This window comes from Bos indicus, chromosome 13 (genome assembly GCF_029378745.1).
Source record: "Bos indicus isolate NIAB-ARS_2022 breed Sahiwal x Tharparkar chromosome 13, NIAB-ARS_B.indTharparkar_mat_pri_1.0, whole genome shotgun sequence".
Lineage (NCBI taxonomy): Eukaryota > Metazoa > Chordata > Mammalia > Artiodactyla > Bovidae > Bos > Bos indicus.
In genome coordinates, this window is record NC_091772.1 from 58960495 (window position 1) to 58982518 (window position 22024).

Genomic DNA, 22024 nt, shown 5'->3' on the forward strand with positions numbered 1-22024 from the left:
TGGCCTCCCCGACACCGACCGCCCAGCTGTGCGGAGCCTGGAGCTGGGACATCTGGCGAGGCTCTGCCTGAGCTCCAGGAAAGCCCTCGGGGTGCTGGGGATTAGCCGGCTTTGGGTTGGCCTCAGCGTCTCTCCCCCTGTGGCAGCCACTTTCCACAGAGTCCTCTTGATCTCTTGGAATCCAGATTAAATTCCGATAATGAGCCGAGCTGGAGGCCTTCCATGGCCCTCGGGCTCAGCTTGCAGCTGGAGAAGCGTGTTGGGGCCGCCCTTGGCCTGCTGTGGGGGAAGTGGGGGCTGAGAAGCAGGTCTGGGGAAGGTGGCCTTGGCTTCAGTGGCCTTGCTGGGGAAGAGGTGTGGCGGGAGGTGCTAAGGGATTAGAGTCTTGCCCTCCTTTTCTGAACGCTGGACCAGGGGCTGGGCAGTGGGGCTCGGCTTTCAGGAGCTGGTGCCACTTCTGTCTCTTTTGGCTCTAGCTTTGGTTCCAACCCAGGGTGAAGGTGTTGGTCCCGAAAGCTCATGGGTTTCATTTGTGGAACTTGGACATTTTCCAGCCTCCCCCTTCCCCTCCCCTCTCCTTGTGGGTCCACGCTTTGTCCCTGCAGATCTGCCCCACCTGTAGGAGATGCAGCTGGTCAGTGAGACACCCTGGCGGCAGCCGGCCAGCAGAACCCCCTCGTGGGGACTCCGTCACTGCCAAAGTCAAGATGAAGCTGGCAGCAGGATAAAAAATGTCCCTCTGTGTGTCTCAGGGACTTTGGCTGCCGGGAGGGTGACCTCAGAGGGACACGGTGAAAATGCAGGTTCCAAGTCAGATGGCTGGAGTGCAGCCTGAGCTTCTGTGTGTCTGACAAGCTCCCGGGGAAGCGATGCACAGAACTGGGAGGGGAACTGCTGGGGGAGAGGACGTCCCACTATGGGGAGCAGGGGGCAGGGGGTGTTGTGGGCACAGCACTGCAGTCTCCATGCCCTGGGGCAGCCCTAGGGCAGTGGGTCATCAGACCCTTCCCAAGTCTGTCGTGTCAGGACTTGGTAATGAGACTGCTCGTTATCTTCTTATCTGACTTCAGTCACTGTGAGCAGTGGACAGAGGGACATGGTCGCGTTGCAGGGCACTTCACGTTCATTGAGGACCTTGGAGATGACCCTGCAGAGACTTGATATCCCCATTTCCCAGGTGTAGCGACTGGCTTAGAGAGGGGAGGTTATTTACCTGAGACCCCACAGTTCCAACAGGGCAGAGCTGGGACTCAGCCTCAGGTCTCTTGGATTCCAGGGCTTGAGTTCTTGGTCACAGCAGCACCTTGGAGGAAAGAGGCTCAAACAGGGTGACTCCCAGTTCCCGGCTGTGGTCCTGACCCTTGGCTGTTCATTAGAATCACCTGCATAACCAGGCCTCCCAGGCGGCTCAATGGTAAAGAATCCGCCTGCCAATGCAGGAGACGCAGGTTCAATCCCTGGGTGAGGAAGATCCCCTGGAGGAGGAAATGGCAACTCAATCCAGTATTTTTGCCTGGAAAATTCCATGAACAGAGGAGCCCTGTCCAAGGGGTCGCAAAGTATGTACATACTTAGTACACGACTGAGGTTTGGGGTACGGCTGGGCATCAGGATTTTTTAAACTCCCAGGTGATTCACTGTGTAGCCCAAACTGAGAACAGTTGTCTGAGCTCTCTCTTCTCCCTCCTCTGTGGGCCATCACACATGCCCAGGAGAGCAAGGGGGAGAGATTTCCTCTAGCCCAGGCCCCTGGACTCCTCTTGGCTCGGTCTCTCAGAGAAGACTGTCTCCTTCCCAGAGGACTGAGCCCGAGTGTGGACCAGGCCCTGACTGACTGACTGCTCCGTGGCACAGGGGCAGGGGCAGGCTGAATGGAGAGGTCCTGCTGGGCGCTGCTTGTAGAGGTTTCCGGGAGCTCCTGAAGTATTCTTGCTCCCACAGAGGGCCTACGTGCCTGGTTCTGCGTCTCCTGGCTTTCACCTCGCACCACAGTACCTCCGCCCCAGGGTGTGAGCTCTGGTTTTGAGCTGTTTTCTTGGGAGTTGCTGGTTCAGCTTCCCAGAGGGCAAAGAGGGAGCACTGGCTGTCCAGGCATGGCTGAAATGTCCTAGAAAGTCAGGGGACAGCAGCCTGGTCCAGGGCACCCAGGCACTCCTGGCCACCTTCCTCCAGGGCCTCCTCCGAATCCCAGCTCAGAGCAGCTTCAGCAGGACTCAGGGGCCCTTGGGGTCTACTCACGTGCCCAGAGGGATTGCACTGGAAAAAAACCCTGCATCCAGCAGTTCCCCCACTGAGTGGAACAAGCTGTGTCGGGCTCAAGCTGTGCTGGTCAAGTCGCAGCTGGCCTGCCTTGCTCTGCAGCCCGGGACCACTTGTCTGTTGGCCCGCTGTCCTGTGGACCAGGGCCAGTGTGGGCCTTGGTGCCTTTTAAAGCCTTTGTGCCTTCCATTTCCTTTTGTAACTCATCCCCAAACTGGCTTCACAGGGCAAGACACAAGTCAGTGGTGGCAAATTCTCTGCATCGAGTGCTTCCAAGTTGCCCTCTCTAAGTCTTCACGACATCCTCAGGATGTCTTATTTTCCCATTTTGTGGATGGGGTCACTGGGGCACAGAGAGGTCAGATGACCTTCCCGAGGCCACACACTAAAGGTGGAATTCAAAACCAGGCATCAAGTAAAATTTCAAATGCTGGGTCCACCGCCGTCCCCCAACCCCCTCCACCCCCCTCAGAATTCTGATGTAACAAGTCTGAGTATGCCCAGAGTGGACTTGTTCCTTGTTCTTTCCTGCTTCTTTGAGGATCTGAGGGACCTTGTGGGAGTCCTATCATCCATTCAGTGCAGGTGGAGACTCCTGCCCTGCCTCCTCTCCCAGGACAATGCTTTACTGGTGTCGGATTCCCCAGAATGAGCAGGTGGCAGCTGAGACACCTTTCTGGGAGAGAAGATTCTAAATAGAGATGCTGAGGAGCCTTTATAAGGAGTTGCTTCTCTGCCCTGTTCCTGTCACTGCATGGATTGAATGCTTAATGAATGCAAAGGTCAAGGTGATCAAGTGTCCCATGAGGCAGCCCCTTGCAGACCCACCTCATAGAAAGGGCCACTTCTTTACATCTTGTTCGTTTGGCTGATGTCTTCCGAATTCGCGATGTAATCTGCACGCTCCGGTTTGGGTAACACCTCTGCGAACTGAGGGAAGAGGTGTCTGTCTTTGCCCGACGGTGACGATGACAAAGCTGACTGCTCAGGGCACGCAGTGTGCTGTCACTGTCCTTCCCAAGCCCCCGAGGGGGGTACCACCATTCACCCCATTTTGCAGGCAAGGGAACTGAGGCACAGTAGCAGGTTAGGGGTTAAGGAAAGGACGTTTGTATCTGTCCCCAATCATATCTGTTTTTCCTCCTTGGCTGGTGGATACACACATCCCCTTTCTCTTCATGGCAATCCTAGGAATTGGGTAATGGGAGGGAAACATTTTCTGCACAAGGGAACTGAGGTTGAGAAGACAGAAGAGCTGCCCTGCTTGTCTCAGAAATGCTGTGTGGACAGTCAGTAAAGACCAAGGGCTTGGGATCCACATGGACTCGAGTGGCTCGTGAGCCCCCATGAGCCTCATCAGCGAAGATCTGAGTGGGAGTGTGGAGACCATCATGGTGACCCAGAAGCAGAGCCAGGGACGAACTCTCCATGAGGACAGGCGTCTGGTGCGCTTTGCTCACTGTTCCATCTTGTGTGCCTGGAACCTGGCATACAGTAGGTGCTCAGCGAGACACATAAGCATGAATGGAGCTAGAGGGATCTAGCCTCCTAGCCGTGGGCTTCCTGAATGGACTGACGGTAGCAGCGTCTTTCACGAGGAGTCTTAGCACCAGACATAGCGGCTGGCACAAGGCTATGTGAAACAGGTACCTGCTGGTGCCCCTCTCTCACTTCCCGAGCATCCAGCCTTGGGCCCGTCCATCCTCGCAAACCTTCCAATGTGTTCTCTCTTCCAGAACTGAAACCCGAGAACACCTCTCTTGCAATCTTTCTTCAGCATCTGAGCCCAATTTCCAAAAAGTGAAAATTGCCCATAATTATAATACTTTTCGATCCCAGGGAAGTTTCCCTCTGATGATTATAATTATATTATTTTGAGTTTGTGTGCCAGTGGGTACCCAAGGGTGGGTTGGTTCTTGTTTGCAAGTAGGGGACATGTCAGCCTGTATGCCCTGGCCCCGGGTTCCCTATGCTGGAATGAATTTTGGAAGAATGGGCTTCAGTATTGGGGGCTGGCTGTATAACTTGATCCCGGTGCTTTAATTCCAAAAGCACTTCATACTTGGACCTCTGCTCGTCCATAGGAGTCTGTTTTTCCAAATGTATTAACATCTGTGTTTCATATCAGGGCCTGTAATTGCTTTAGCCTTTTTGGCAGGAGACAGAGAGAATTAATATTTTTCAATTTGGTCATGAGCAGTCATCTGTAGCTGGGAAGAAAAGTGCCTGTTCAGATGTGAACTCAGTAAGGATGGGAAATGCAGGCTCACCAGGAAGGGGATGTTTTAAAGGAGTCAACCATGACTAAGGAAGCCCTTGGTTATTTCAAGTTCAGGGTGGAAGTTGGCACTTGGGTAAATGCTCAGCATGCTTCCAAACATTGGCTCCTCCTTTGTCTTCCAATTGCCAGCCTGCAACAGCACCATTTTCTTCTTTTCCCTCGATAGTGCCCAGGTCTTTGGGCATTTGGGGGCAATTGGAGGAGTGGATCTTCCCTGGTGGTCCAGTGGTTAAGACTTTGCCCTCCACTGCAGGGGTATGGTTCGATCCCTGGTCAGGGAGCTAAGATCCCCCATATGTACGCATGTGTGCTAAGTTGCTTCAGTCATGTGTGACTCTTTGTGACCCGGGGGACTGTAGCCTGACAGGCTCCTTTGTCCTGAATTTCCCAGTCAAGAATACTGGAGTGGGTTGCCATGTCCTCCTTCAGGGGATCTTCCCCATCCAAGGACTGATCCTGTGTCTTCTTGTCTCTCCTGCACTGGCAGATGGATTCTTTACCATTGAGCCACCTGGGAAGCCCAATGACATTCATGAGTTTGGTGCATTTGCTATATTTAAGGAACCAATGTTGACGCATTATTATTATGAACTGAAGTCAATAATTGACCCAGGTTTTCTTGTTTTTTCCTCAGTGTCCTTCTTCCGCTCTACGACATCACATGACATTTGGTCGTCACGTCTCCTTGGGCACCTCTTGCCTGTGGGTTTCTTATACCTTGCTTTTTCCTGGTGACAATGACAATCAACCAGCTTTAGACAGAGCACTTAGTCATAATCCTCTGCTACTGTTGCTGATCTGTCTCAACCTGACCTCTTTCAAAATCCAACTCGACACCCACATCCTCCAAATCTGCACTCAGGTGGTCAAGATCGCCAGGTCCTCAGCCTGTGGCCTCTGGGGCCTTCGACCATTGCACCCCTGGTGCCTGACACACATCCTGTGGTTCCTCTTCTTGAGTGAAAACTAGATGGTGAGAGCCTTTAAGGGGGTAGGACTTTAAATTTTGGGGGCTCTTCCTCAGAGCCTAGTTAGGGACTTTTAAAGATGACACTTGGGTCCGAAAGCAGATGTTTCATTTCCCCTTAACGCTGTGGGTGAGGGATTTGGGCTCAACCTTTGGCTCCAGGGTTGGGTCCACAGGCCAGGGGAATAGGGGTGCGGGGTGGTTTGTGAGTCAGGTTTTCAGGTGGGACAAGCATTCGAAGGAGCAGCTCCCAGAGAAGCCAGTCCTTGTCGAAGGAAGAAGATTGGAGTGTCTCCTTGGAGAGCGTCTTCCAGCAGAGCCCCTGGAGAACGTCTCCCAGCATTACACATGCAGGGTGGGCTTCCCTCACAGCTCAGCTGGTAAAGAATCTACCTGCCATGCAGGAGACCCCGGTGCAATTCCTGGGTTGGGAAGATCTCCTGGAGAAGGGAAAGGCTACCCACTCCAGTATTCTTGGGCTTCCCCTTGTAGCTCAGCTGGTAAAGAATCTGTCTGCAATGTGGGAGACCTGGGTTCGATCCCTGGGTTGGGAAGATACCCTGGAGAAGGGAAAGGCTACCCACTGCAGTATTCTGGCCTGGAGAATTTCATAGACTGTACAGTCCATGGGGTCACAAAGAGTCGGACATGACTGAGTGACTTTCACATGTGCAGGGCTCGCGGCACATCCCTCCTTCTTCCTAGGAGAAGAATCCATGAGGTCTGTAGTCTTGATTCCTGTAAGAGGGACCACCCACCAGCTTCCCCTTCATCCCTGGGTCTTCTCTCCAAGGTCCCACGCCCACAGGCGCCCCCTATAGATCATCACGGGGATGGAGTCCCTGGCTGCCCAGGATGGGCACTCCTGCTGTGTTGACCTCGCCAGCTGTGACCTGGGACAAGGCCTCCTCCCTGTGATGGCTGGCTGGAGCCACAGTCTAGATGCTTCTGCTCGGCACCGCCCTCTCCTGCCCCGGGGCTTTCTCTGACCCCCGGATGCAGGCAACCCACTGCAGAGTCAAGCCCCCGGAGCATCCTTCCATCGCAGGTGGGCAACGGCAAGTGGATGTTGACTCCAGCCTCCTCATGCCCCAGGAAGTACCACGCAGAGCTGTGTTCAGACAGCGTCCGGGGGCGCCTGGCGGATGTGAGCCCCAGATGCCCACAGCTTCATGTTTTGACCTCTTTCCATCCCTGCCTTACTTCCCACCCCCTTCCTGGTGGTTCCTGGGGTCACTTCTCAGACAAACCACTTGCATTCAAGCCTTTGACTCAGGATCTTCTCCTGAAAGAAGAAAGTGAAGTCACTCAGTCGTGTCTGACTCTTTGTGACCCCACAGATTATAGCCTACCAGGCTCCTCTGTCCATGGGATTTTCCAGACAAGCATACTGGAGTGGGTTGCCATTTCCTTCTCCAGGGGATCTTCCTGACCCAGGGATCGAACCCGGATCTCCCCCATTGCAGGCAGACACTTTACCGTTTATCTTCTCCTAGGGGAGGGACAAAATATAACAGAGGACAATTGTGCCCACCTGGTAGGGCTGGCAGGGGTACAGTGGCATAAGGCACATGTGATGCTTGGCACAGGGGTGTGTCCTCAGCCTGCCCGCTCCCTGTCATCTCTCAGCACCCCTCCCTGCTCTGCATCGCGATCTGGTCTTTGTTTTTGAAAACCTGGACTGTGGTCCTCACAACACTTGCTCTGTCTGCAAACTCCATTGCTGAGTTCATTTCCTTTTTCCCAGCTTCACTTAATTTTTTTTGCGTCTGGGTTTGGAATCTTAAAACAGCCTGTGGTTCTTTTTTTGGGGGGGGAAAAATAGGTAGGAAAGATGACCCAACATGAGTGTGTTTGTTTATTCCTTGAGTGTGTGCGTGAAGGAGGCTGAATTTACCTTGTGCTATTTCGGGCTGGAGCTGGAGGCTGGAGGAAATGGAGCAACTGGGGAAAGTCTCGAAAGATGAGTCTCCCATGCTCGGCGTCTCGCCCACCCGCCCCCGGGATGCCAGACGCAGGCAGCTGCCTGGCGCGTGGGATTTCCCGTCTCAGAGCTCCACAACGTGCCCCACAAGGCCTGGTTGTTCTGGGAGCACCCAGGGGCCTTTATGTCTCACCTCTGAGCTCTGAAATACCCAGCATGGCTCACTTCTCAGTGTTTGGTTTCTGTAGGGACCATACCCAGGGTGAACAGAATTCCAGACCACCAGTTTTCTGGGAATTCTGTGGCCCAAACCCTGGAATCTTAAGTAAGCAGGAACAAGAGTTGGGTCCCAAAGTAAACTGGAGGTTGACTTTCTTCCTAGTCGAGGTCCCCTGCCCGTCTATGTCCTCTGGGTTTCTCCTGACAACATGCAGATCAAGGAGCTAATCTTGACCGAGGGCTGAGGACACAGAAGTGGAGGAGGTGAGGCCTAAGCGGCCAGGCAGCCTCCAACTGGGATGGGCTGGGGGTGATTTGGCCACCCTGTGACTACCCAGGCAGGCCCTGTGCAAGGTGGAGGACGTGGAGGTGCCTGGGCACGGACCAGCCTGTGTTACCAGGCAGCCTGGTGCCCCTGAGCTGGAAGAAGACTCCCAGTGGGTATGGAGTGGATGGTGGCCCGAGGCCCAGGGAGGTGGAGGTAAATCCGTCTCTGGAGGCACCTGTGTGGGTGTGTGCTCAGTTGCTCAGTCGTGTCTGACTCTTTGCGACCCCACGGACTGTAACCCACCAGGCTCCTCTGTCCATGGAATTTCCAACACAAGAATACTGGAGTGAGTTGCCATTTCCTCCTTCAGGGGATCTTCCCGACCCAGGAATCAAACCCATGTCTCCTTCACTGCAGGCAGATTCTTTACCGCTTTGCCACCAGAGAAGCCCAGAGGCACTTGAATCGTTAGAAAGAACACTCACTCTTCCTTTTTTTGAGTAACATAAAACTACAGAAAGTGACACCAGAAAACCTCCTTGCCTGAAACGAAACTCCAGTTAGCAGCACCTTCATTCAAAGGTCTTTGAAACCTACTGTGTGCTGTGTTGGTTGCTAGATCCTGGGACTCCAACAGAGGTAAGCAAAGCAGGACTGGTTCCTGCCGCTGAGGAGCTTACAGTGTGTTGGGGTGAGAGGAAAACCTGAGAACCATACAAGCACATTTCAGCTCCAACCTGAGTGCCGCAAAGGAGAGGCCGTGAGGCTGGAAGAGGGTGCGCCCATCAGGCAGGGGCTTCCCTGGGGGGTTGCAGGGTGTCCAGGTGTGACAGGGGAAAAAGGACAGGGAACAGTGTTCCAGGCAGTGGGAACAGCATGGACCATGGCCTGGAGTGGGCGGAATCTGGCCCAGATGAAAGCTTGAAAGGAGGCTGGGGTGGCTGGAGCCCTGGGGGGCAGACAGAAGAACAGTGGGGTGGCAAGAGGTGTTGGAGAGGGAGGGGGACCAGACCCCCCCAGAGCCTATAGGAAGGGTGATAAAATGCCCCCCTGTGCCCACCTGGAGTTAACAGTGCCTCCTTTTTCTCCCCAGTGTTTCCCAGTTTGGACCAGCAGTTACAGCCTCTCCTTTTTTTATGAAACACTGGGGAATTTGGCTTTCTTATTCTAAGAGCTAATAAAGGGCTTAGAGCAGGGCGGTGATCTGTTCAGAATGGAGGTTCTGAAGGCCCAGCAGGGCTGCTGGGGACGGAAGCAGGGAGGGGCCAGAAGGGTGGAAAGAAGATGCTGAGCTTCCTCTAGGTGGCTGCTCTCCCTCCACCCCAGGAGCTCTGTGAGCTGCCCTGAACCTCACTCTCCTTCCTGTGAAAGGGACAACAGGACTTGCCTCTTAGGTATCATGGGGTTCAATGGGCCATTTCCGTGCCAGGCCTGTTCTAAGACTGCTGCCTCTCAGAGGGGCAGAACGATGTGGTTGTGAGTGAGCCCTGCTGTATCCTGGAGCCTTGAGCCTTCAGCTCCATGCAGGCATCTCAACTGAACTCAGTTAATGCATCCTTAGAATAGTGCTCATTGCTATCTCCACTTTACAAACAGAAGAGCCTTCCCAAGATCACTCTGCTGTGATTTGATTTCAACTTTCCTAGGACCCAAAGTCTTACTTCACAATTCTACATCCCTGACCTCCTCAGAGTATGATCTACCCTGGGGAGAATCTTGAGCTCCACTTAGACCTCCTGGCTGTTTTCTCCAGCTGGTAGCTGCATCCCATTTTTAGTTCCAGTCCTCATCGCTCTCCACTGCCGGCCCCCATGATCTGCATGTGTACATAAGTTCAGAGCCTCTGTAATCACTCTTCATGGCCAGAGGAGACAGTGCTTTGCAGCAGGATCTCTCAGTTCAGTCACTCAGTCATGTCCAACTCTTTGCCACCCCATGGACTGTAGTGTGCCAGGCTTCCCTGTCCATCACCAAATCCCAGAGCTTTTTCAAACTCATGTTCATTGAGTTGATGATGCCATCCAACCATCTCATCCTCTGTCATCCCCTTCTCCTCCCACCTTCAATCTTTCCCAGCATCAGGGTCTTTTCCAATGACTCAGTTCTTCCCATCAGGTCGCCAAAGTATTGGAGTTTCAGCTTCAGCATCAGTCCTTCCAATGAATGTTCAGGACTGGTTTCCTTAAGGATGGACTGGTTTGATCTCCTTGCAGTCCAAGGGACTCTCAAGAGTCTCCTCCAACACCACAGTTCAAAACCATCAATTCTTCAGTGCTCAGTTTTCTTTATAGTCCAAAGAACTATATATAGTTTCTTTGTAGTCCAAAGAACTATATATAGTTTCTTTATAGTCCAGGATCTCTCAGAACCTCTCAAGAGCTGATGTGCATCGTGAAATCTCTTAGTGCCTTCTGGTGCTTGTTCTTGGTGCTTTCTGGTCTTATTTGAATACAGAACTTTGTGGTCTTCAACCTGTTCATTTTCCTCTCTTAATACTTTATTTGTGAGAGACTGTTTCTGAGAGTTTGGCAAACTGCAACCCTTCCTCTTGCACACGGGGCAACGGAGACCCAGACCTTAATGGCTGCTGATCTGTGTCCTGACTTTGATAACATAGGCCTCTTGGGCTCTGGGAAGGAGTGTCCTTGACCCTCCTGTGAATGCCCTGGTAGGTGGATGGGGAAGGGAAGAGAGGAGGGAGACAGAGACAGATAGACAGACAGTCCTGGGGGTGGCGAAGCTGTGGGCTGGTGACTCGTGCTCTGGCTGTGGGAGGATATTGTGCTTTAGTGTGTGTATTTTTCCACCTTTCTCCCCCAGATGACTTAATTTTAGGCTTCCTGGATAGGCGCAGCCTTAAGAAAAAAAAATGTTTAAAAAAAGCCTTAGACCTCCCTGACTTCATCTTCCCATCCTGGGGTCACCAGGGACTGTCTGGGTGACTTGGAAGAGAGATGGGGCATTCCCTGAAGCCCAGTGGGGTGCTGGGATCTGGGCTGGGTCCTCCCCTGCCCAGAGGGGCACTCCCAGGACCGAGAGCCTCAGGGCAGCCACGCCCCACTTCCTCTGTGGGCTCCTTTGATCTCCTTTCCGCGCTTCCCTGCAGGGCTGATGTTTGCCGGCAGACTCCAGGTGCATGGTGGCGGGGCTGCTGCCTTCCCAGCCTGACTCATCCTTAGCAGCGCCATCGCCTGCTCCCCCTCTGTGACATCGAATTAGTCTGGGAAAGCTCTGGCCTCTCCATCGCTTACTGCCTTCTGAGGAGTGTTCACGAGGCCCAGAAACCGTTTACAACATGTAGGGTTTTAAAAGTAAAATGTCCAGCCCTGCAGTTTCCCAAAGAGCCATAGGGTGAGGGTGAGGGTCAGAGCAGGGCTGAGGGAGAGTCTGTGTGCTGTGCTTAGTGCTCAGCCATGTCTGACTCTTTGTGAACCCTATGGACTGTAGCCTGCCAGGCTCCTCTGTCCTTGGGGTTCTCCAGACAAGAATACTGGAGTGGGGATCTTCCCAACCCAAGGATCAAAGCTGAGTTTCCTGCATCGGCAGGTGGATTCTTTACCACTGAGCCACCTGGGAAGCCCTATGGAGAGTCTACCCAAAGCCAATTATTTCCATTCCCTGCTTAAAACTTGCCAGCCGCCCAGCTCTCCCAGCATCGGAACCTTCCCGTGGCTGGAGGCTGCCCTGCAGGTTCGTGCCACCACCCGCCCCTGTGCTCACCGAGCTCCCACAGCCCCTCCACGGTTGCCTCTCTCATGAGATTTTGCACATTCTGTTCCCTCTGTTGGAACACGCTTCCTTCCCTGAGCTTCATCAGCCCTGCTCACCTTTCTGGCCTCCCTCAGGAGACACTTTTCAAGGAATGACCTCCCTGGACAGCCTCACCCCTCGAATCTGATGCTTTCCTTTGTCTTGCTCACCCTGAGGGTCCTTCCTCAGGGTTTACTTGTCCTCAGGTGAGATGCACTCACAGCCCCTGGACCATAGCTCTCGCTCCTCCCTGCAGAGCCCAGGGGCCAGAGGAATCCTCAGGCTTCCCATCCTGCCAGTTTCAGGCTTGTGTTCCCAGGAGCTAAGTGTGTGCAAAGTGTTAATGATTTCTCCGAGGCCCTGGGTGGAGTGGTTGGCATCTTGCATCCTGCGTGGGGCTCTACTGCTCCAGGAATGGGTTGTGGGCAAAGGCCCTCCTTGAGATCACAGTCTCTAAATAGTCTCTAAGGAACCACAGGGCAGGAAAAAAAAAAAAAGGCAGGGAAGGGGCGGAAAGAAAAGGACTTTCCACCTTCCCACGCTGGAGATTTTAAAATATCCACTTTTCTGTCATAGTAGGACTTTCCAGAGGGAGGTGGGTTGAGATGCTGGAAACTGGGTCAGGTGATGGCATGGGCTTCCTCCTGCTTCCCGCTGTGGGTTAGATTTCAGGTACTCTCCTGGGTGTCCCTGGGAGGGGGAGCCTGCAAGCCACAGCAGTACTCTGACCCCAGTGAAAAGTGAAAGTGTTAGGTACGCAGTTGTTTCAGACTCTTTACCACCCCAGGGACCATAGCCCACGAGGCTCCTCTGTCCATGGAATTCTCCAGGCAAGAATACTGGAGTGGATTGCCATTCTCTTCTCCAGGGGATCTTCCTGACCCGGGAATCGAACTCAGATCTCCTGTATGACAATCAGACTCTTTGCCATCTGAGCCATCAGGGAAGCCCACTCTGTCCCCAGGCCGGTGGTTAAATATTGACACCCCTCCCCGCCACAGAGTTGGGATCACTGGTGGTTTGTGTCTCACACAGAGCAAGGATTTGGGGGAGCCTGGGTTTCGGGAGGGGAGAAATCTGCTTTTGGGGTCTTCTGGTGTTTCTTTCATTGGAAGGTTAAATTAGTTCACCAGCCCGGCTGCCCCTATGAGCCTGGAGGAGTGGGCAGAACTGTCCCCACACCAAAGAGGAGGTGAAGCCAGGCCAGCCACCGTGCCGGGGTTTGCTCCACTGACCCAGTAAAACATGGAAATACGCAAACTCGTACTGTCTCACTTCTTTAAGAAACAGATGGTGCTTGGTGACTTGAGCCAACGTTGATGTGTGTGTAGCGGAGAGAAACACCCTTCAGAAGGAACTGTTGCTGCAGCTCCGGAGTATTTGTGTTTAGGTTCCCCACGTGTAGGTGTGCCAGCTTAGAAAAACTTGTTAGCATCATGACACTGTGCTCTATATTTTGAACTTAGGTTGGCTTTATTCACTTTTTAAAATATGGCTTCACTGAGATATAATTCACATACCATCATCCAGTCAACCTCGTAAAACGTATTATTCATTAGTTTTTAGTATATTCAGAGTTGTGCTGTTTAAGGGGCTTCCCTGGTGGTTCAGTAGTAAAGAATTCGCCTGCCAATGCAGGAGACACAGGTGATGCTAGTTCGATCCCTGGGTCAGGAAGATTCCCTGGAGTAGGAAATGGCAACCCACTCCAGTGTTCTTGCCTGGAGAATTCTTGGACAGAGGAACCTGGGGGGCTACAGCCCATGAGGTTGCAAAGAGCTGGACAGGACTTAGTGACTAAACAACAACAGCAGTGGCTAATGATGTTGACCCTCTGTCTGTGTGTTCCCTGGCCATTTGTGTATCTTTAAAGAAATGTCTATTCAAATTGGCCTTCTCCACCTTTGGAATCATGCTAGCTTTACAATATAGCTTCTCAATTTGCCTCTTGTGTTTTCTTGACCAGTTTTTATAAGAAGCAATTTTCTCTTAATAATTTGGTGAATTTGGTAAAAATACAGTATCAAAGCATCTGGGTGTGGATTGGGGAAGGTGTTTTACTCCTATCTCAATTCACTAGTACATATTTAGTAACTTGACTCAAATTTTCTATTTCTTTTTTCTTAACCAATGTTAGCATATTGTATTTTCCCAAAAATTTGCAAATTACACATCCTGTTTATGACACCTTCTTACTTAATACCATATATCCCCGTTGTCAACAAGTACATGCTTTGATGGAGCTGTGAAGCAGTGGGGTGTGCTCTCTGTTTTCACTCGTCTGTCCCTCTCAGTAGATTAAGGTTAGTTGTCCGTTTTTCTGTTCTGAACAGTGTGACTGTTGTTTGGGTTCTACCTCTGTGGTGAACAAGCCACCCACAACGCGGTGGCTAGAACAACAATGTTTAATTGCCCAGGAATTTGGGCAGGGCTCAGCCGGGCAGTTTTTCTACTATTGGTAGCGTCTGTTGTAGTCCCCAGTGAAGCTGGGAGCTCGGCTGGGGCCGGAACACCCTAGATGCACCTCCCATGAGGGCTGATTTGGTTTCTGTCTCTTTCTCCCCTCATAGACCCTCCTCCTCCACAGCTGCTGCCCTGTTCCCCTTCCGTGCCTTCTCTGCAGTAGAGGAGTCAGGGTTGCCAGTCCAGTGGGGAGCAGAGCAGATCCAAGAAGCCTGTTGCATTCTTGCCCTGGACATGGCAGGGCCTCCTTCCCACTGGTCCGCAGCGAGTCAGATGGTCACTGCAGATGTGAGAGGTGCGAGCAGACTTCCTGATTTATGAGAGCGCTGCTTGTGGGGAGGGGGAGGAGGAATTGTTGATGTCATGTTTGCAGACAATGCATGACTGTGAACATCCTGATACACTTTGATGAATGTTGGTGTCAAAGGTGATCGTTGTTTGAGTGGACATGTGGTCTATTGTTCTGGGGATCTTAGGAAATCACATAAGGACTGGGACCAGGATAAAGTCCCCATCCTAGAATTTCTTGCTGTCTAGCAGGGACTGTGCACCAACACTGGCATGACTTGGAGTAACTATAGAAATGCTCCAAGAGCCTTGGGAGTTTATCCTTAGAGTAGTCTTCCCTCAGCTCCCTCACCTGCTGCAGGAGAGGACATTCTGGCCATTTTACAGAGAAGGAAACTGAGGCTGTGCAATCAGCTGGCTTGCCCTACTTGCTTTCTTCCTTCCCTGCTGCCTGGACTTCATCCCACACCCCTTCTCTAATATTTTCTCTGCTCCCCACAATGTTGTGACAATAACATGCATCTTGCAGGACTGAACACGCTTCTGATCTCTTGCCCCTTGGTGAGAGGGTGCGTTAAGGAGGTGATGGGGCTCAAGTGCCCAAGTCCTCAGGTCACGCTTCCAGCACTGTGTCCTGGTTCTCTCACTTTCAAGGTTTATCAATGTGGACTTTTGTCCTCCCCTCTCTAAACCTCACTCTGCTGCTGCTGCTAAGTCGCTTCAGTCGTGTCTGACTCTGTGCGACCTCACAGACGGAAGCCCACCAGGCTTCCCTGTCCCTGGGATTCTCCAGGCAAGAACACTGGAGTGGGCTGCCATTTCCTGCTCCAATGCATGAAAGTGAAAAGTGAAAGGGAAGTTGCTCAGTCATGTCCGACTCTTAGCGACCCCATGGACTGCAGCCTACCAGACTCCTCTGTCCATGGGATTTTCCAGGCAAGAGTACTGGAGTGGGGTGCCGTTACCTTCTCCGAAACCTCACTCTACTTGTGTATAAAATGGGAACAGTAACCTGATTGTTGGAGATCAGGGAGCTGGTACACAGAAAGCACCTAGATTCTCAGCAGTGGCAAAGGGGAGAGAGGGCATTTAGGTTCCCTGAAGCCCAGGTGGCATTAGTGGCAAAGAATCTGCCAGTTGAGGAGCTGTGAAAGACATGGATTCAGCCCTTGTGTTGGGAAGATCTCTTGGAGAAGGGCATGGCAACCCACTCCAGTATTCTTGCTTGGAGAATTCCATGGACAGAGGAGCCTGATGGGCTACCATCTACAGGGTCGCAAAGTGTTGGACATGACTGAAGTGACTTGGCACACACGGGGTCCCCACCCTGACGTGTCCAGCTTCTGCTGTCACCTGGGCTGAGTCAGGAAGGTTGGTGTGTTCGTGGTGAATACACATATCATAAAGGGCTTGTTCGTTCCTCCTGGTGTAAGAACCATTGATTTCTAATGAGATGCTCCAGGTGGTGTCGAGAAATTCGCACTTTCCCAGCCGTCTGTCTGGACATGGCTGCTGAGTAATTTCCCGCCTGTCCCGTTCATGGGACCAACCTGGGGCTGAGCCCTACGTCTTAAAGCGGAGCCTGTGTGAGCATCCCACTCCCCCACCTCGACAGGGCTGTCCTGTCCCAATGCCTTCCATGAAGGCTTGGCTCTTCTCAGCAAGGCTGGAACACACTGCGAACCAGGACTCAGGGGAGGGAGACTGCACTCACATGCACGTTGATTCACAATGAGTCAATGCTCGCCTGTAACATCTGGCCCTCGGTGTCCCGGCTGTAATAAAAGAATGTTTAGTATCGTTTGGCAAAGCGTTCTCTCTCCAAAGGCCTGATTCTGTTCCCTGAGTTACTATTCATTGTTTTACTGTCCATCAGGGCCTATCCGGATATCTGGTCACATTTTCCTGCAAATAACAATTTTCTGGCAGAGTCGCCACCCAGGTTGATGACTTCTGTGCTGCAGTGTGGCGGTTTCCTGCTGGGGCCCTGGGAGCCTGAGCGAGTGAGGGGATTGTTTCGGAGTGTGTTTCTTCTCTCATCTGTTAATTGTTGAGAGCAGCAAACTGGTTCGTTGACAGTCTTGGTAACTCTCCATAGCTAGGAAAGCCATCAAGGCAAATTGGAGATGAAGAGAGTGGATATTCTCATTTGGGATCTGTGTGAACATCCTTCTCCAAGTCAGTTTTTTGAAGCTACATCTGAAAGGGCCCCGGGAAAAAAGAGAAGTAAATGGGTCACGGAAGATTGTCTCCTTATCTTAATTCAGTTTGGCCGTGAAAGTTGAACAGCATCCTCAAAATGTTCTGTGGCTCTAAAAGGTCTTGCTTGCTCCTCTGATCTCTCTGTATTACAGAGGCAGTGAGTGTCCTACAGTCACAAGAGACTGTGGTTTGGTTGGCTAAGAGACAAGGCACCGTCTTGTATTGTGGCTCCGCTTGTTGTCCGTAAGCTCAGAAGTCTTATCTCAATCACATGCATGGTGGTGGTGGTTCAGTTGCTCAGTCATGTCTGACTCTTTGCGACCCCGTGGATGGTAGCCTGCCAGGCTCCTGTGTCCATGGCATTTCCCAGGCAAGAATACTGGAGTGGGTTGCCATTTCATTCTCCGGGGAATCTTCCTGACCCAGGGATTGAACCTGGGTCTCCTCCATTGCAGGCAGATTCTTTACCGACTGAGCCATGTAATTTCCCAGGAAAATTAGATTCCCCCCAGCATGAAAAAGATTGTCAATACCTTGGAGCAGGAACTGGTTGGATGTTGTTCATCACTGTACCCACTGCCTGGTACAGTATAGGAGCTAAAATATACTAACTGGCTGTCAAAGGACTCAAAATTTTTGTTTCGAATTCTTATCATTAAAAGTTCCAAAAGAGACATTATGATATCTTATATACTAGAATTGTGAGAAGGCAATGGCAACCCACTCCAGTACTCTTGCCTGGAGAATCCCATGGATGGAGGAGCCTGGTAGGCTGCAGTCCATGGGGTCGCTGAGGGTCGGACACAACTTCACTTTCACTTTCACTTTTCACTTTCATGCACTGGAGAAGGAAATGGCAACCCACTCCAGTGTTCTTGCCTGGAGAATCCCAGGGATGGAGGAGTCTGGTGGGCTGCCGTCTACAGGGTCACACAGAGTCGGACACGACTGAAGTGACTTAGCAGCAGCAGCATATACTAGAATTCTACTATCTAGGAGTGTAAAAATCCATTCATCCATCCATCCATCTTTCTTCCATTCATCCATCATTCACCATCCATCCATCCTTCCATCCATCTTCCATCCATCCATCCATCCATCCATCCATCTTCATCCATTCACCCTCCATCCTTACAAGGTTATTTGTGGTTTTAACCATTTTCTATTACAAATCTGAGAAAGAGAATTAAAGTACTCCCTCTACTAATGATGTTTGCTGGGGGTCCACTTCCTAATGCTTGGTGGCCTCATGAAGAAATTATATAGTATGGGAATAAGGAGCATCTCTGCACTGGTGCTCAGATGCCAGGCTGAAGCCCCAGTCTAGCATCTTCCTGGCTAAGTGACCTTGGGCAAGTCATGGTTTTATCGTGGATCCATCAGAGATGGTAATACCCCCACAATTTAGTGTTGTAAGAACTGAATGAGACAATGTGTGTAGAGCTCTTGGGACAGTGCCTGGCAAGTGGTGAATAAGTGAACAAGGGTGAACTTCTGTTCCCTGAGACTTCTAGCCTCATGGAGATGGTGGGATTCCTGCCTTCCTGTGCTCTGTCCCACTAGTATCCCCTCAACATTGTTGTTGTTGTTCATTCAGTCAGTCGTGTCTGACTCTCTGCAACCCCATGGACTGCAGCACACCAGGCTTCCCTGTCTTTCACCATCTCCCGGAGCTTGCTCAAACCCATGTCCATTGAGTCAGTGATGCCATCCAACCATCTCATCCTTTGTCACCCCCAACAAATCTGAAGGGCACGTCTGTCTCGTAGCAGCTCCTTGTCTCCTGTGTGTATCTCTTTACCCCCGTTCTGCACTCTGTCTCCCATCAGGGGTCTCCATGGCTGGATCTTGGTCTGATGAACGCACTTTGTTGGGGGACGGGCTGGCGGACCTCCTGCCAGCTCCCCCACTCACAAAGTTCTGCCATGCACCAGTGGCTGACTGGCTGACGGGGGTGACCGAGCCACGACCTGCTGACCTGGAGCCTGTGTCTCTCTCCTCTCTTGCAGGGAGTCCGACCTGTTCCTGCTCGACAGCCGCACCCTCTGGGCCTCAGAGGAGGGCTGGCTCGTTTTTGATATCACAGCCACCAGCAACCACTGGGTGGTCAACCCGCGGCACAACCTGGGCCTGCAGTTGTCGGTGGAGACTCTGGACGGTAAGTCCCCAGCCAGCACCCCAGCTCATGCTGATGCAGCCCGCAACTGTAGACTCTGGGGGGAGCTCAACTCATGTCTATTAGGACCAGGTTTCCTCTGCTCCCTTCCCCATCAGCACTTCCTATCGAGCATTCTAATCCAAATGAAAGCAGTCTCTACCCCTTTTTCATATGGCATTTATACTGTTGGCCAGAGCTGGGTTGGGTAAGGCCTCATTGCTCCAAGTGTGGTTCCAAAGCAGCACAGGTGGCCCCCGCCGTTAGAAATGCAGACTCTCTGGCCCATCCCAGGCCTGCCCTATCTGAACCTGCACTTCAGCTGAGCCCCTAGTGATGCTCGCACATGCAACATCTGAGCCGTGCTGACGCAGGCCCCTCAAACTCAGGACACAGGACATCCTGGGGTGTCTTGGGCTTTGTAGGATGTTTCATGGTTTCCCTGGCCTCTCCCCACTTGAAGCCAATCGCCTCTCCCACTTGTGACACCAAAAATGTCTCTAGACATTGTCAGATGTCCGCTGCAGGGCAAAATCACCCCAGTGAAGGACATTGCACTGGTGTGAGGCATGAACCCCCTTCCAAGAGACTGAATGTAGTGTTGACTCCCGAATACTTGGAGAAGCTACTGTTTGTCCCCACCCCCCCACCCCCAGCATCTCTCCCACATGCCACGGCCATGTTTTCTGAGAAGGGCAGACAAGAAGGCAAGTGGAGCAGTAGGGTGGGCCTGGCTGTGCCAGTTTCTCCTTCCGCAAAGTCTATTTCTTATGAAGTGGGGGTGGTTTTAGGATGTGCAACATCTTTCTTATACCAGTTTTTAAAAATTTATATTTTAGCGTGTTATGTTGTGTTAGTAACTCAGCTGTGTCCAACTCTTTTGTGACCCCCATGGACTGTAGCCCACCAGGCTCCTCTGTCCATGGGATTCTCCAGGCAAGAATGCTGGAGTGGGTTGCCATTTCCTTCTCCAGAGGATCTTCCCAACCCAGGAATCGAACCTGGGTCTCCTGCATTGCAGGCGGATTCTTTACTGTCTGAGACACTAGGGAAGCCCATATTGTAGTATAGGTATTAACAATACATGTTCTAGGCTCCAAATTTAAGTTCCAGATGTGTGCAACACTGAATAGTTTCCCTCTGACGTCCTTCCTCCAGCTGCTGCGTTCCACGCCCCAGAGGCAGCTACGTCTGAGTTATTGGGTACTTCCCTTGTGACTCAGCTGCAATGCGGGAGACCTGGGTTCGATCCCTGGGTTGGGAAGATCCCCTGGAGAAGGGAAAGGCTACCCACTCCAGTATTCTGGCCTGGAGAATTCCGTGGACTGTATAGTCCATGGGGTCGCAAGGAGTTGGACACGACTGAGTTACTTTCTCTTCAAGGATGCCTTCTGGGCATCTAAGCTATTAAATGTATAGAGTCTGCTTTTTCCTCCCCCCACAAATACTGGCATAGTCTACACAGTGTCCTTCACCTTGCTTTTTTCACCTGACAATGTATCTCGGAGGCTGGTCTTTTTCCGCCGTTAAAGTGCTTCCCGTTCTGTAAAGGCTCTTGTGTGTATGTGTGCATGTGGAGTGAATGCAGCCCTACTGCTCTCTCACTGTGTGACTGGACAATTTCCCTCATGTCCCAGAGCCTCCGTTCCTCATCTCCAACACTCAGGTAATGAGAGGGCCTGAGCCATTGGGTTGTTCTGAGGTTGAGTGAGTTAATACAGAAGACTTTAAAAAATCATGTCCGGTACTAGTTTGCATTCCCACCAACAGTGTAAGAGGGTTCCCTTTTCTCCACACCCTCTCCAGCATTTACTGCTTGTAGACTTTTGGATCGCAGCCATTCTGACTGGCATGAAATGGTACCTCATTGTGGTTTTGATTTGCATTTCTCTGATAATGAGTGATGTTGAGCATCTTTTCATGTGTTTGTTAGCCATCTGTATGTCTTCTTTGGAGAAATGTATATTTAGTTCTTTGGCCCATTTTTTGATTGGGTCATTTATTTTTCTGGAATTGAGCTGCAGGAGTTGCTTGTACATTTTTGAGATTAGTTGTTTGTAAATTGCTTCATTTGCTATTATTTTCTCCCATTCTGAAGGCTGTCTTTTCACCTTGCTTATAGTTTCCTTTGTTGTGCAGAAGCTTTTAATTTTAATTAGGTCCCATGCAAACTAGTACAGCCACTATGGAGAACAGTGTAGATATTCCTTAAAAAACTGGAAATAGAACTGCCTTATGACCCAGAAATCCCACTGCTGGGCATACATACCAAGGAAACCAGAAATGAAAGAGACACGTGTAGCCCAATGTTCATCGCAGCACTGTTTATAATAGCCAGGACATGGAAGCAACCTAGATGTCCATCAGCAGATGAATGGATAAGAAAGCAGTGGTACATATACACAATGGAGTATTACTCAGCCATTAAAAAGAAAACATTTGAATCAGTTCTAATGAGGTGGATGAAACTGGAGCCTATTATACAGAGTGAAGTAAGCCAGAAAGAAAAACACCAATACAGTATAATAATGCTGATATATGGAATTTAGAAAGATGGTAATGATAACCTTGTATGTGAGACAGGAAAAGAGACACAGATGTATAGAACAGTCTTTTGGACTCTGTGGGAGAGGAAGAGGGTGGGGAGATTTGGGAGAATGGCATTGAAACATGTATAATATCATATATAAAACAAATCACCAGTCCAGGTTTGATGCACGATACTGGATGCTTGGGGCTGGTGCACTGGGACGACCCAGAGGGATGTACGGGGAGGGAGGAGGGAGGAGGGTTCAGGATGGGGAACACATGTACATCCGTGGCAGATTCATGTTGATGTATGGCAAAACCAATACAATATTGTAAAGTAATTAACCTCCAATTAAAATAAATAAATTTATATTAAAAAAAGAAAATACCAGAAAAAATTAAAAAATAAAAGTCATATCCTGAGGCACACAGGAATCCCCTGGGCTTCTTGTGAAAATGCAGATTCTGATTCAGCAGGTCTGGGGCAAAGAGGAGGCTGTGGTCCAAACACCCCCCCAAGTGATGCAGAAGCTGCTGGTCCCCAGAGTGTGCTTTGAGTAGCAAGGGCTGAGAAGAGGACTCGGCTCGTAATACACATGTCCTAGAAGTTGTTACTACCACCAAAAGTGACTCATCCAGTCCCCCTGTGATGAATGTCTAGAGTTTCCCGTCTTTCACTCTTACCAACAGGGCTGCAGTGCGTACGTCCTTGGACCCTT

The 22024-nt window shown here is 51.2% G+C and overlaps 1 protein-coding gene across 1 annotated transcript in view; it reads left to right on the plus strand.

Moving 5' to 3' along the window:
• BMP7 (bone morphogenetic protein 7) overlaps nt 1-22024 on the plus strand; it is an 86981-nt gene that overhangs the window by 38981 nt on the left and 25976 nt on the right. The window contains exon 3 of the mRNA XM_019972149.2: nt 18631-18779. Coding sequence (XP_019827708.2) covers nt 18631-18779 — 149 coding nt within the window. The remainder of the gene's footprint in view (nt 1-18630; nt 18780-22024) is intronic.